The sequence below is a fragment of the Calypte anna genome, chromosome Z (genome assembly GCF_003957555.1).
Source record: "Calypte anna isolate BGI_N300 chromosome Z, bCalAnn1_v1.p, whole genome shotgun sequence".
Classification (NCBI taxonomy): Eukaryota; Metazoa; Chordata; class Aves; order Apodiformes; family Trochilidae; genus Calypte; species Calypte anna.
Genome location: NC_044274.1, coordinates 53205759 through 53221378, shown reverse-complemented (window position 1 = coordinate 53221378; position 15620 = coordinate 53205759). Strand labels below are relative to the sequence as shown.

Sequence of the window (15620 nt, the reverse complement as noted above, 5' to 3'; positions counted from 1 at the left end):
ATAAATATTACTACATTGTAAGCGACAGAAGAGTCTATTTTATGTCAGTTTTACTTGTCTTCCTATCTATCTAAGCCACTTAACAATGTTCAGGAAACTAAAATATATTCAAATGGAAGGTTCACTAAAGAAGTGGATGACAAAGTTTCACTGTACAATGCAGGTATTAACATAATAATTATGAGTCTTGGTATACATTATGCAAGCTGTTATAGCAGCCAGCCCACTACAATGAGTAAGAAACAAGAATTTTATTTTTCCATTTCTAAAGCTGTGGTGATATAAATTAAAATAGTGGACATAAGACAGTATTTAAACTTTAAATTTTCTTTACAATTACTCTGTTATCTCCTTCCAATTATTTTTTTTTAAATATAAAACATCTATAGGTGAAAACAGAAGTAGCGCAACTACATTCATTCAATAATCCTTCCAATGACTGCGGTGAGAATAAAATATAACTATGTGGTTTTTTAATGTATCCCAAGCAGTAAAAGGACCAGCCTTGACCCCACATCAAAACTTTAGTGAACCTCTCTCATACTTGTCACTACGCCTTATTCTTGAGTCCCATTTACTTAGGTACTCGTTTACATAGGTGGCTGGTATTTTAAATGCAACAAGTTCCCCCTGCTAGTTAATTATACCACACTTCCTTAAAAAAAATAAAAATAAAATAAAAAAAAATTCAGGAATTCTGCATTTATACTATTAACTTTTTTTTTTTTTATTTTTGCAACACAAAAGAGGTGGTGGAACCTTCTTCTTCGGAGTTATTAAAAAGCCACCTGAACATCATCCTGAGCAACCTGTTTGAGATATGAGCAAGAAGGGCTGTACAAAATTACATCCAAAGGTCCCCGTGTCATTAAAGCAAAGTCTTTCTCCTACCCTACTAATTATAGACTCTGTTTTTGTTACAATTTCAATGGCTAAAATTACTGTATCTTTAATTCATGAGCACAGCTCTGACAGTATGACACAAAACCAGCTACACACGGGCATGCATTGTCTGCAGTCTCACTATTGACAAGAGCAGCAGAGAAGATTGGGAATACCTGGGAGCAGCTAAAGGAACTGTGAGAGCAAAGCCCTCATACAAAGTGCCTGCTTTCTTGTTATTTCATATAGTTTTTGAAGTCCTGCAGATTAAATCCTGTTTTCCTTTACTACAAGTATACAGAAGTACTGAATTAATTTCACAAACTAATATACCAATGATATCTGGATTTTTACATAAACTGGTGCCTTTGACTTTAAAAATTCAAATCCAACAATCAGATTTGGTGATCTTTGCAGTAAGACAAGTCTCCATGTCAACAGATAAGTCCTCTCAGTGAATACCAAGAAGTGCCAGCCCTCATCTCAGGATCTTTGGTCTTTATCCAAATCATTAGTTTGAATACAGCTTTCAGGTGATTAGGCAAATTTTCAGGCAGTCATTAATATGTGCCATGATATTCTATTAGCATTTTGTATTTTTAAACATTAAAAATGCTTTTGTTGGAAAAATACATATTCATTGTTAGAGGTAGCATGTTTGGTGGTAGAAAATAAGCTTCTGATAAGTGTGTTCTTTCTACCATCCTTCTGTTTCCAGAACTCATTAGCTAATACTCTTTTCTGCTGATCTCAGTGTTTCCATTAGCAGATGCCTTTTGAATTAAGAAGTCATATATGGCTTTGAAAGTGTTTGATGAGAAAAAAACCTAGTAGGAGTGTACATGCTGTTTCCAAAGAATAAAAATGGTCAAAAGAAAGGGCAAGAGAACTAACTCATCTCTGAAAGAAAAAAGTAAGTCAAAATGAGGGGTTTTTTTTTCGTTTATGAATAGTAGGAGGTTTAGGGAGTGCTATGAATTAAATTACAGATGGGCAATGGATGGTGACAGTGCAAAATAAACTTCAACAAAAAAGATGTACAAACAACACATTTTTCAGAGAAACAATGACAGATTTGCATGCTCTTAATGCTTACATTTATCAAGCATACCATTCCATTAAAAATGTCAAGCTCTACGGACTATCATAAATCTTGAAACAAAGTCTACCAGTCTCAGCAACTCTGAGTTATTTAGAATGCTAACTATTACTATAAAAGAAATAGATTGCAATTGTCAAAACCATTAAGGCAGTAAATTAAAACTTCTTTAAGCACCAATATGTTTATGCACTCGAAAACCATACCCACAAAATACGATACAAAAATTACGTAGTCACACTGTAAGAATGGCATTTCCAAATTGCCTGGCCCAAGTCTGCAATTGTTCAAGATTTGGCTTTAAGATTTAGACAATGAAATGTAAAGTTTGTTTTCCAATATCTTGTTTAAATTATTGATTGAAATACTAGTATAGGTAGGGAACCAGCATTACCAAATAGAAGAAGTGGTTTGAAATGAAGTAATGGATGCAAATTGCAACACTTGGGTAGGAAAAATCAACTGTGCAGGCTCAGGAATCAGAGCAGCTCTTAAGAAATGGATTTGGGCCATACAGATCATCATAGATAAGATACTTAATATTACATAACATCCTGACAGAATTAAGCAGAACCGAATCTGTACTACTATGGTAAAGTATACATTAAATTTACCAAATATCGACTGACAGATTTCAACAGATTCCAGTAAGTTCATTTTATAGTTATCTAATTCTTAGGAGAACTTCCTATCAACTGTAAGAATAAGTAACACACTCAGTGTTACTCCACATTTTCATTTGTGAAATGAAACTATGAAAAACTGTTTCTTGCTTGCTTATGTTGTCATCCAAATATAAAAAGACAACCATAGTGAAAATTAAGAAGGGAAATTAATTACAGAGGATCATTAGATCAGCTAGATCCATTCAAATGAAAACTGGACAAAGACAGCCAAGCACAATAATGCATGCACATGTCAGAAAAAAATAAGATATTCAAAGTTTTGGAATGGTGCACTATAATTTGCAAGGTTGTGTTACTGAAAAAAATGAACTGCTCCTACAAGCAGCTCAACTTCCGTTTCTTTTACAACACTGTGGCCAAAAGGCATAACACACTTCTTGGCTGTGAGAATGGTGCAGCTTTGATTAGCAGTAGAAAAGTAATTTTTAATTGGAAATTTGCAATACTTCCTAATAATGAGAATAATATCCACAGAGAAGTTTGCAGAGCTATTATTTTGACAGTTAGTAACAACCATAAGAACTTTTTTTTCCTAAGGAGTCAGTCTTCTAACTATAGTATTTTTTCCTGATATACATCAAAACCAAACAGGTTTAAGGTACTGAGTGTCCCACTGTTACATTACTTTATCGTTTTAAGGAAAAAATTTAAGACTAATTTGAATCTCAACTAGTATGAAAGCCTGTTCATATTTGCAGTGCTACTACTTTGAAACTTACTAGCAAAATTCTTTACTTGTGTGTACATTTTCTGGTTTGATTTTTAACTTGCTAGAATTCTAATTTAGGGTGATAATTTTATTTTATGCATTCATATTCTGGCCCATCCCCTCAGTGGTAGTTCATTATTTGATAATGAATATAAGTAATATAAGAAGGAGTGGATACCTGATAGCATAACTGCAGGTTTTAAACATAAAAGAAATATATGTTCACAGAATGTGCATTAGGATTGTGTAACACATTAGTATGGGAAGTTCTAAATGTATAAAAAGGATAGGAGGGTTTAAAAGTCAATTCATGGAGGATACATCCTTCCATTTGTGGCCGTTAATGTGGTACAGATATGATGTAGGGCTAAAGAAGATTTTAGAAACACAGATTCTGGAAACTCATACAGTATATGCATAGAAACATCATGCCTTTGCTTTTAAAAACTAGTAAATTTTCCCTGAACACCTGTTGCTTACCACTGCTGGGAGACAAGACACTGGGACAGAGGGACTTTTGTTGTGATACGGAATGCTCACTGCTGACATTTAGCATGTGGGAACTCGCTCTAAGCCTTAATGTGAAGGCATCACCACATTGAGACAGGGATCCTAACACAACATGTAGGGTACCTGCAATATGGAAGTGCTCTACAGAACTGTTTGCCAATAAAACGCAGAATTCACAGCTTCTCTGAACTGGGAAAAATGTTTTTATTGCTGCCAAAATGTAACATAGACGAGATGATTACGCTTCTACGGGGGGAAAAAATTACTTACATCAGTATTACAAGAGCGATACCGCTTCCTTTCTCCAAGACAATATTTGCCTCCACCTGAAGGCCTGGAAAAGCATGTTTTATATTTTAGTATATGCTTTAGTACAAAGACAAGTTCATGAGATATACTAATGCATTATTAGTATACAAACAAGTCCAAGACATATATATGAATAAAAATAAAAGTACATGGAATTTTGAAGGTGTGATTCAAGAATACTTTATTTAATAAGAATTGTAGCATTGACTTGAAAAGTAACAGATGGAAAACAGTACTGGTTACTTTAAAATCATCACTCATACAGTGTTTGTATGGCTTTTTATAGTTCCCAAGCAACACATCTTAATTGTACTTTGAACACAGTAAAAAGCCATCGTTTCTAATTATTTGCTTGCTGTGTAAAACTAGAATGAGGAATATGTAAACAACCTATGTGACACTTCTTAAAAAACATCTTCTCTTATTGCACTTGAAAATACAACAAAATGAAGAAATACTGCCTGCTAAGTACTGGAGCCAGCAAATACTGCATTTTCTAGTTCAAGAATCTTGATTCTCATCTGAATTAAGCAGTATTAAATCTAAGGAAACTCCAGAGTAAGCAGGTTTTTATTATAAGACATTGGCTCTCAATTTTCCAGACCATTTGAGAACCTTATCTATCTTCCACAGAGGTCAAATAATGAATTAACATTAACTTAAATGGAAGATTAATCTGACATCAGTTCTCTGGCTCATAACCTGAAAGCCAAAAGAAAAACCACTTGGTGTTTGTTTTACAATGAAGAAATAAAATAATTTAGAATTAACTAGAAAGGAAATAAATACTATTTTTTACATTAAACTTATTTAACTGCGCAAAACTATCCTGGAAACAGAGGATTTTTTTTCCAAATAGAGACATACCCTCTGCTACTCTCCCCCAGAAAACCATTTGCTTGCTCTGCTGTTGAACATCTAAAATTTAATCGCCTTTAGACCTACTAACTCATATACATTGTGATAGGATAGTTAAAAGGTCTTAGGAATTACGCTCCAAAAAATATTTTGCTAGCATTTTTACATAATGCTGTGAGGTAAAAAACAAATTTATTTTTCTCTCATTAACTGCCTGACGTTATAGATGGATAAAGATAATTTTTGCTATTGAATTGGTTCAGTAAGTAGTGCCATTTGCCAGATTTGATAATTATTGCCAATGAGAGGAGGTGAACAGACCACCCTAAGCAGCAGTAATATGACATTATGGTGCAGTGGAAAGCTGATGAAGTTTTGCATCAGTTAATAAGTTTTGCAGCCAGGCTTGCAAAACATAGGTACAAGCAACAAAGAACAGAAGTGTACAGAAAGGAGAAGATAAAAAAGAAGTGACAAAAGCCACAGAATGGATTTCCATGAAAGAAGCACAAAAGCTTGATGGTCCCAAGAAAAAGTGGTCTTAAGAACTAATAATGGTGAGAGAAATACTGATTATAGGACATGACAAGAACAACATATGGAGTAAGAGAACCATACTTCTGCAAAGACCTATAGCTGTGACAAGGTAACTAGCACAGGGCAAGAAGCAACAGAAAAAAAGCAGTGATGCATTTAGCAAAGGACAGCAATGGAAATAAGTAAGCATTCATCATCTGAAAAGATTTGCTGACAAAGAGAGAGGAGCACTTACCTGACAGACTTTCTCTGGAACAGTGCTCAGGACATTGGAAAGCAGATAGATGACAGGACCAGTACAGATACACACAACAGATCAAGCTGTAGTGAAGAAGCTGGTCCCTCTTGAAAGAGAGTAGATGGACCAGAAGGGAGTAGTGGCAAGGAGAAAAGTTGCTGAATTGTTTTAACAGTCAGTTGGAAGTTAAAACTAAGTATTGAACCTGAGCTCATATAAATTTATTGTATGCAACTCAATATTACTAACTATGGATTAAATGTAAGCAGTTGCATGCAAAAGCTTGGAAATACCACATTATTTTTTCATAACTGGCAATAGTTATTTTATAGGCTAGACAAGCATTAGCGGTAATATGTCTTAAGAAAGAAAACTAAGGCATGATTTAAATATATTTTGCATGAATAGCAAGTTACAGAAAGAAAACCATTCTGGATACTGCTAAATATAAATGCAACTATCTTTACAGTACATAAGATATACTGTAAATGTAAAAAGTATGTCTTGTGAACTTCTCCTGTTTAAATGTTTCTGTCTGCTATTTTGAAGACAAATGTTGGCAAACTAGCAAAACATTTTTGCAGATAACATGTGAAACCACAGTTCTGAAAAATTTCCAAATGTGTCTTTTTGTTGGCTCCGGCTTACTTTAGCTACTTACGCTGGACTGTCACAGTGTCTTATAGATGAGGAGACTCCTCCCCCGCAGGTCCTGCTGCACTCTCCCCATATTGACCATGGACCCCAACCCCCATCTATGCTCTGGGGCCAAGTGCCAAAAGGTACACACTCTCCCTGATAACACCACTGAAAGATTTCACAAAAAAAAAAAACCAAAAAAACAAAAAAACAGAAAATTAGCTTCCAGGCTGACAGAGTTATCAGGACAGAAAAATATAAGGGTCAGGCAATGACCAATTATAGGCATTAGCATTCTCTGTATAGATAACAAGACTAATATTTTACTTTCTCTAGCCAAGTTTAGACATTGGTGAGGGTGTGTGTGATTTGTTAATTGTCTTTACTAAGTCCAGAATTATAGGACCCTAACACACACAAGAAATTAAAGCAAGGTTAAAATAAAGGTTTTCTTTTTTCTTCATACATCCTCCTTAGTATTTCATGTTAAAGCAACTGCAAGTTGCTTCCATTCTTTTAAACACTAAGATTCATTTCTAAGATTAGTTTAGTAAAACACCGTCCACTTAGGATTCATGTAAGCACATCATTAAACAAAATGAAAAATTCCTTGTAATAGTATTTTTCAGAAAGTAATCCCTTACATTGTAAAAAAGCAAATCTGTATGAGGTTACAATGGAAGAAGAATTTGATGCAGTACTTAATTTACACACATAATAAAAGTAGTGCCAAGGCATCAGACATGCTACAAAAAATCATTATACAATAGTGACTGGCCATGTGCTCAGGAACAGTTTGAACACACAATCTGTATAGTTCACTCATGCAAATACACTTCGCAATATTGTTACATGCATCAGACCTATAAAATGACAGACAAGTCACACAAATGGCTAGCTATTAAGATACATTTATCATTTCTTTCATCAGAAATTCTTTAAACCACTCAGAAACAATCCTGGAGTCCATAGTTATATCCACATTCTTATGTCTACTGCATCACTGAGAACCTGGAGTAACTCAGTCAGATAACCCTGTCCGACCATTATAGGCTTAGCTGATAGTGTGATCTGAATCCTCATATGCCCACTACCAAACAGTGGGCACGTGCTGTTCAACTCGCATGAATTGCCATAGCAGACACAGTGTTGATAATTTCCATGAAGAAATACAGACCACTTCTCTGTCCTGAACCAGTCATATGAATTTTTAAAAAAGCATCGAGACACACACAGTAGACATGGACAGACAGACATATCGCTGTCCACCCATTAGCACTACTGGAAGATGCAATGTTGAATTTATACTTACAGATTTAGCAAAGCCAAGTTTTCTCTTCTCCTTAGACTGACCTAAAGCCTGAGTCCAAGCCTGAGTCCTAACAACACTTTTTGACCTCTTTTTTCTCTGTATGGGCTGTACCTGTTTTGAAACACAGCTCTTAAAATCCAGTACATTTCTGTTTATTGGCCTCATCCTCTGTCAGGGAAACAAAAGACCAGCTTTAATGTGTCTACAGGAAAGATTAAGAAGACTATTTTAATCTCAGTTTCAAAAAATGTAGCCTTTTCTACCAGGTCTGTTCAGGATAGGGTTTTCCGTACAGCAACCGCTTGGGTGCTGCATGTTTGGTTTGAGACCAGTGTGGATAACACACCTATGGTTTATCTATGGCTTGCACACTATCAAGGCTTCCTCTGTCAACCTGTCACCCAAATGACTAGGCTGAGGGTAGGCAGGGTGTGGGGAGGGCATGCAGCAGCTATAGCTGACTCAAGTTGACCAAAGGAATATCCCATAACACTACAAAATCATATTCAGCAGTAAAATTGAGGAGGGGAGGTTTGCAAGGTAGCCAACACTCAGAGACTGGACGGGTAGCGATTGACTGCCTGTGACCTCTTTGTTCTCTTTTTCTTTCTTTAACTTAGAGAACTGCCTTTACACCTCGTGAGTTTGTTTCACTTTTGTCTGATTCTTTCCCCCATCCTTTGGAGGGTACTGAGGGAGGTTGAAGTGAGGGGCTGTGGGTGTACTTGACGGATAGAATCAACCCACCACCACCTTCCCTCAGGAAAAAAAAAAAAAAAAAAAAAAAAAAAAAAAAAAAAAAAAAAAAAAAGACACAAGGTTCCATGGAGTGGTACTGAGTAAAGCTCTATCGCTGTTGTTCTAACTTCACAGACCAGAGGTTTGTGCCAATAAAAAGGCATCCATCAGAGCTTCTCTTTGCTCCAGACTGTCAGTCAGTGAGTACCACATGATGCAGTCATACAGTGAAATCACATTTTTAGCTAGTATAGGCATATCCCTGTGGCAGAGTATTTTGCAATGCCTCTACTGATGTTAATTATGATGGAGCATGAAATATTTATGTGAATTACATGGCAGGGATCAAAATCTTCCCACTTTATTTATATTATAGTACAAATTATGAGATAGTTATTGTATTAATTAAAGACAACAATCTCCTTTGGCACTCTTTTCAAGATTCCATACACATAACTGAAAAGTCATCCAGTCCTGAAGTAAAAAGCTAAAAATCAAAAAAAGCTTTTAAGAGTAAAATTGTATTATAACCTGCTTTTAAAGATGTCATATATAAGAAAAATGTCAAAAGCAAATTAAGAAATTAAGCATACTCAGAGTTAAACTCATAAGAATATCATATAAAACAAAACATGCCAATCACCCCAATCCTATACTAACATAACTTTACACAACAGGCAGATGCATTTTAAATATTTTATTTTTCCAAGGCTGTGTAAGAATCTTGTACTCTGTGATTTCCTTTGTCATTCAAACATTGTCTTCCACAGTCCCATATTCCCCTATAAAAACTCCTTAAATTGTGTTTCATTTACATCTCTAGCATGGAACTAAAGAATTATGTTAGAAAAAATAATTTTTAATTACTTTACATTCAAAGACAAAATAAACATTCTTGTTCGTCTTATGCTTTTATATGCACCATTTCATCACCAGAGTCTTCTTAATTCATTTACCATCACCAGCACATCTCTGCATAAACCAGAGAGGGCAATTTCACATACATTTAAAATCATTATTATAAACTGGGAAAAAATATACCTTTTTGAACCCAGACAAGATGTGAAACCCGTCACTGAAGTATGAACATAATAAAAGTTCAAAACAGAACAGTGGCACAAGTTCTGTCAGCAGCAAGAAATCACTATTGTCTTTCCCTGCGTAGAAAACAGCTGAGTAACATCTATGGAAACACTCTAAAAACATTCAGACACAAGCAGACACCTATTGTGGAAAATTTTAACCCAAGGAGTTAAAAGTTTGGCTGGCTAATATAAGCAACTGAAAGAAAGTTTTGTCACAGAGTGTTAGGCCATTTGAAGTGTAGAAATCTCTCCCAAGTCTCACAATAATACATAAATCCACACTGCATAAAATTCTGCTTTGAGTTAATAGTGACACCAGATTTACATTAGTGAAACTAAATGCAGAAACTGACTCTCCAAATATGATGAAGTACTCTAAGATCATTTCAGGCCTCTAGAGCAGGGAACATCGTTTATTAAGTACTTGGACAAAGTCCAGCAAAACAGGGCCTAATTTGGCTGTGGCCTTTAGGTGTGACTGCAATATAAACGTAGTGCTGTATTAGTAGTACTAGTAGCACTAATAACAACAACAACAATAATATGTTAAGGAATTGTAACTTATTCTTTTCTCCATAGTGTACAGTAAAGAAAACTACATATTTGGAAAGAGGTCATGTTTTCTTGGTTTTTTTTTATTAGGAGCTATTAATGTATAGCAGTCTTTGAAGCTGAAGTTTACAGATACAATACTCTGCTGGTAACAGGCATGAACAGTTTAATTTTGTAAAACAGTACAGATTCTCTTATTGTCCTCTAAAATCTAATGACAAAACAAGATACTGATGACTGGAAAAGGTGTTTTGCAGAGAGCAAACTCATTAAGGCCTCGGGCAAGTGGACATGGTAACAATGTCTTAAAGCACCTCAACTTGTTCATTGTAGTCTTGTGATTTAAAAATAATAAATTGAGGTAAATTGCTCCTTGTCATTGACAGTTTATTTATTGTCCAAAATAAACTCAGACTACTCATTTAATTGTGCAGCTTCTAATATTTTCTATTACTAAAAAAAAAAAAAAGGTAACATTTTTGGTAGAATGCAAACATCTTTCTGTTTTCATTGGCCAACTCTAAGCCTTCTAGTTGTTTAAATGACCTCTTCAACGAATTTATTTAACATGGTTTACCAATATTTCCAAACTCAGCATGAAAAAGCCATTGTAACGCTGCTAGGTCATGGGCTCTGAATGAAGCCGTCAACAAGCATTAATAAACTCTGACAGTTGCCCAAAAGCTTTCATTCTTTTTGTTTAAACATTGGATTGCAAGTCAAAATGCAGTGTAATCTTTGTTGAAAGTAGCCCAGCCAGCATGGCGAAAGTTGGTATGAGAATAGGTGTTAGCGGTCAACATTAGAAAAAATCCAGTCTGGAGCAGTGAATCTTAAAGACAGATGCAGCAACTCTCAGACAGATACTGGAAACTGTTTAATATATGGTATTAACTTCTATTCCTACTACGTGTCCCATAAATAAATAATTGACATATTTTTCTCTCTTCTTTAAGACTTGTGTAGAATTTGCCTTGTAATAGAGAAATGCTTTTTTACTGTTCGTAGTCTAAAACTAAGTTTCAGAATTTTATCTGAAATTATTGATATACAGACATAATTTTAAAACCAAAATTCACATGTTCAGACCAACTATATAAACAGTATAACTAAAACCAAAAAGAGTAATTCCAAATCAAACCAGAAAGGCCACTAGGGAATATGGACTCTTAGAAAGCCTTTTTGTTATAGCAATAACTTTTCTATATGCTTGCATGGTTCAGTTCATATCTGAAGGATTTAAAATTTATTTATCTTCTAACAAAGTCATAGACTTTAGGCTTCATATCTATGTTACTGATTTTCAAAGTCCATGCTAGACCTAGAGTTGTTACAGTCCTTTATGGAGGCATGATACAAAATGTAATAAAGACTAAAATAAAGAGGTTTTTTCCTAAAAGTATTCAAAAATACACAGAGAGTACGTAACAGAGTTGAGGTGTGTTTCCTTTAATGCAGGGTACTGAATTTTATATGAATTTATTAAATTACATATATAAAATAATTATGGAATGATTTTGTAGGACACTTCCATTAGGATGCAAATTTATACTTATATAGTAACACTTTTTTTGAATTCTTATAGTTCGTCATATACACCTACATTTTCTAGTTCTTTTTTCCCATAGTCTTTAAACTATTAATTTCTTCTTCAAACAAGAAATTATTTGTACTCACCCCCTTTTCAATGTTCCCTGTTTGGCAAAGAGTACCTTCTGCGGCTGGAATGCTGTTGGTAACACAGCGGTTACTTTTGCTGAGGCACCAGAGCTCTCTACACACTTCCTAGGAAAGAAGGCAGAAGCAAGTTGATCAGAATAACAGCCCAAAATTGCTTCCAGTCCTCATTCACACATGTATACACAAATTTCTGTTGAACAGAGACTTCTAAGAACTAAGCTGGAGAGATATATCTATAGATGACTGTGAAATATTCTGGAACAATTTCAAAGGTCTAAGAATATTCTGAAAAAAAAAAAAAAATGTGGAAAGCATCAAATTACAAGCTACAAGTATGTGTTTTTCACACCTGACATGCCAGTAATGTTTTATACTTGATTTTTTCTTCAGTAGTGCTAATGCTGGGCTCAGTACATCTTAGTGTTGCTGCAAAAGTATTCTTCAGATGTGCTGTAGCATCTCATTTACTGTCACTATGTCCCTCAAAATTACATGGCAAAAGTATACTATTAATTTTGAAATATGAAACTGCAACAATTGGTTTTAATTCCTTCAGTTCAAATTGAAGTTTTGGAGCTCAGACTACTTGCACTCCACTCCTTTAACACTTGCTAATACAATGCATGTGTATGTAGTACTACTGGAGCTATGTGCTAAAATATTTCCTTTGGGCTTTTTAGATTTGTGGCTGATATTTCATAGATTATTTAGCCTATCCTACTTCCCTATGCTGTTCAGTGTTAAACAAACCCAGGTTCTAAAATAATCTTTTTTCCTACCATACTTTCTCATTTAGTTTTGCACACTTAGTCATTTAATTTAAGCCAGTTCTGTTGACATTGGAGATTCATTGTTAAAACTATCTGAGGGGTGAAATTCATAATGTGGCTGAACATTGGAAATCTGCATAGTTGCTTCAGTTGCCCTTGGACTTAGCTCTCTATGTAGAATGGAAACATAATTGTTTTGCTTTTACAGTAAATTACTTACATAATGTATTACTTCGAGATCTATGCTAAAGTTCACAACCTGTTTACAGATACTTTATAAACATTTTTTTTAAATTTCAAACATACTCAGCCACTAAAACTGATCTTTAATTATATCCTACAAATACTCCTTTTAGAGATTTTACAACTGAACTTAGTACAAATAGCAAAAAAGGAAAAGACAATGTGAGTAAATGAAAATTATTAGGCATCCCACTCTCCTGTAAAGTTCATTGTTTCTCTGAGGAAATTAATATCTGGCACCTAAGCTGTGTTATGTTTTACCTTCAGATTCATGTTTCTTGTATGGAACTGCATATAGACATGGATCTAACTCACTAGCAGCTGCAGTAACAGTTCAAGAGTACAAGCATTTCTTGAATAACACAAAATTCCTTTCCAAGTTTAAAATGAGCTGGTCCCGTTATGCAGGATTGGGTTAGGTTTATGAAAACATAGTGTATTTAGCTTCATGATTGGTAGAAGCAAGGTAAGTTTTTAAAAATCCATTATAAACATACTATTTTAGCATAATCTCAAATTACGAGGAGCAAGTCCTGATTATTTCTGATTTTGACAATTAGGGCCAAGGTATCTCATTCTGTTTGGTGGGTGCCTCTATGAAAATTGAAGCAAATTGAGAAGGAATACTGGGTGTTGTAAAAGCTATTAGTTGCATAACTGTACATAACTGTAACTATCTTATTTTTTAGATTTTTTTTTTAAGAAATAGAAACACTTTGAATATTCACTGTCTTGAATCCCTGAATAAAACACTTGCTTTTGCCACTTAGCTGATAAAATATTCAGATTAAGATACACACAAGTAAATATATGGTTTAGAGTATCAAACAAAACAGGGAAAGAACAGAAGACACATCACAAAGAATTTTGAGAAATATAACAAGATCACAAATTTCACATCCATTAAGGTGATAACAACTCACATCTAAATCAATCTTTAATCCAAACTTCAATACACTATTGGTTTCAAAGTACACCTGTTTGGTTTTTTTCTTAGTATGAGGTGTTCCTATCATATTCTTGACATATTTCCTTTACATTTATTTTCCCATTTCGCTGAGAAAAATTAATGAAGTTTACTTGCTTATGTTTCATGTGTGGTTTACATTGTCAAATCACTATTGAAACTGTCAGACTGTGGTGATTCTACTGCTGACTTTGTCTTTATTTTCTATCTGATGAAATGCAAATGTTGAATTAATAGCTGTGCTGACTTTGTGAAGTTTGGTTCAATGTTCTGAAAAGCCAAAAATTCAACTGCATTAAGAAACAAAGATGTCATCCATTCCAACATAAAATGAAACAAAAAATCACATTTGAGTAACAGTCTGGAATTTGAAAACATGTATTTCAGGGTTATTTGAATCCAGAATGCAGGTTTGTGCTCCAAAGTTTACATGCAGAATTTCACTTCTCATATGCTTACACAAGTATACCATCTATATATTAACATTTCGGGAAGTAATAATTAAAACATTGAAAGGATAACATATCCAAGAGCAGTTAACAATTTCCTTCTGATAGGAATCTTTCTGTATACTCAGGCTTCTCTGTGGTATTAGATTTACTGAACACCACCCAGACATTTTAATTCCAATCAATCAGTTGAACTGTGAATTAACAGATACAGCACACCTAAACTATTTCAGTAATTCATCTGTTTGCAGGATAATTCTAAGCACATCAGCTCGTCTCCCTACTCCAAAAAAGGAGAAAAGTATTTTCCTACATGCTTAGAGAGACAGAATTAAAAGCACTAAATCAAAACTAGGTGTTATTGCTAACATAGGTAGTCCTTATTCAGACCTTAATTTCATCAGGAGTTTGCCTCAGTAAATCCTTGAATACAAAAGAGAAGTAAATTCAAATTACTATGGGTTGTATCATACTATTAATATTTGAGCACAAACCTCTGTGCTCAAATCATTAAGTTTAATTTGAGACAGACATACAATGTCCCAAAATCAACAGAGTATTTCCTAATGGAAAGCTATGTGAAACATAGAGGATTTATTAACTAAAATAACCCAACCAATCAATTGGTTGGATCAACTTTTACATAAAGACAGAAAATATTTTTGTATTTTCCTTGAAATATAGCCAAATATTCTCCCGTTGCTTTGCATTTAAAAGGAAGAGTAGCATCTGAAGCATGAACATTCAATGACAAAAAACATTAATACCAATTTGAAAACAAATAGGATACGTAAAAACAAATGGAAAACTCATCTGTGCTGTTATTTCATTAAATGAAAATGGAGTTGTACCAGGTTATATGGGCATGTCTTCTTTATTTTCATCTGGTTTTGGAAAGCTAGCAGAGAAATTCTTACTAAAATGATAAAACTTTCAGTTCTCCACCTCAGCCCTATACCTAATACTAACTTAGCCTGGTAACTATTGATTTGAGCTATTCCCTTTCTATCACCATCCTATCTGTAATATCTCTAAGCAACTGGGTTTTTTTATCAGCCAGCTTGAAAAGCATATGAGGAACTGCCCTTGGAGTATACTGCTTTTTTCCACACACTAAAACTCACATACACATGCACGCACACCAACCCACCCACCCCCACCCACAACCATACAGTGACCCTTTAGGGTAGTTCTTTCTTCACTGACAGATACAAGATGAAGCTAGCGTATTTTTTGCCAACATTGAATTTGTATAAATAATTTACTGAAAGCTATAGAAAGAAGTATAACCTGAAAATTAATCCATGATCTCAAAGTCAATCTCCATATGTGTGAATTTAATAATTATTAATTTGTA

General features: G+C 34.4%; 1 protein-coding gene across 2 annotated transcripts in view; it reads right to left on the bottom strand.

Annotated features, from left to right (window-relative positions):
* The window catches only part of ADAMTS6 (ADAM metallopeptidase with thrombospondin type 1 motif 6), a 125905-nt gene that overhangs the window by 35454 nt on the left and 74831 nt on the right, over positions 1-15620 (bottom strand). For both annotated transcript variants that reach the window (XM_030467371.1, XM_008503445.2), the window contains exons 11-13: positions 11832-11939; positions 6490-6635; positions 4157-4220 (exon numbers count right to left, since the gene is read on the bottom strand). In XM_030467371.1, the coding sequence (XP_030323231.1) occupies positions 4157-4220; positions 6490-6635; positions 11832-11939 (318 nt within the window). The remainder of the gene's footprint in view (positions 1-4156; positions 4221-6489; positions 6636-11831; positions 11940-15620) is intronic.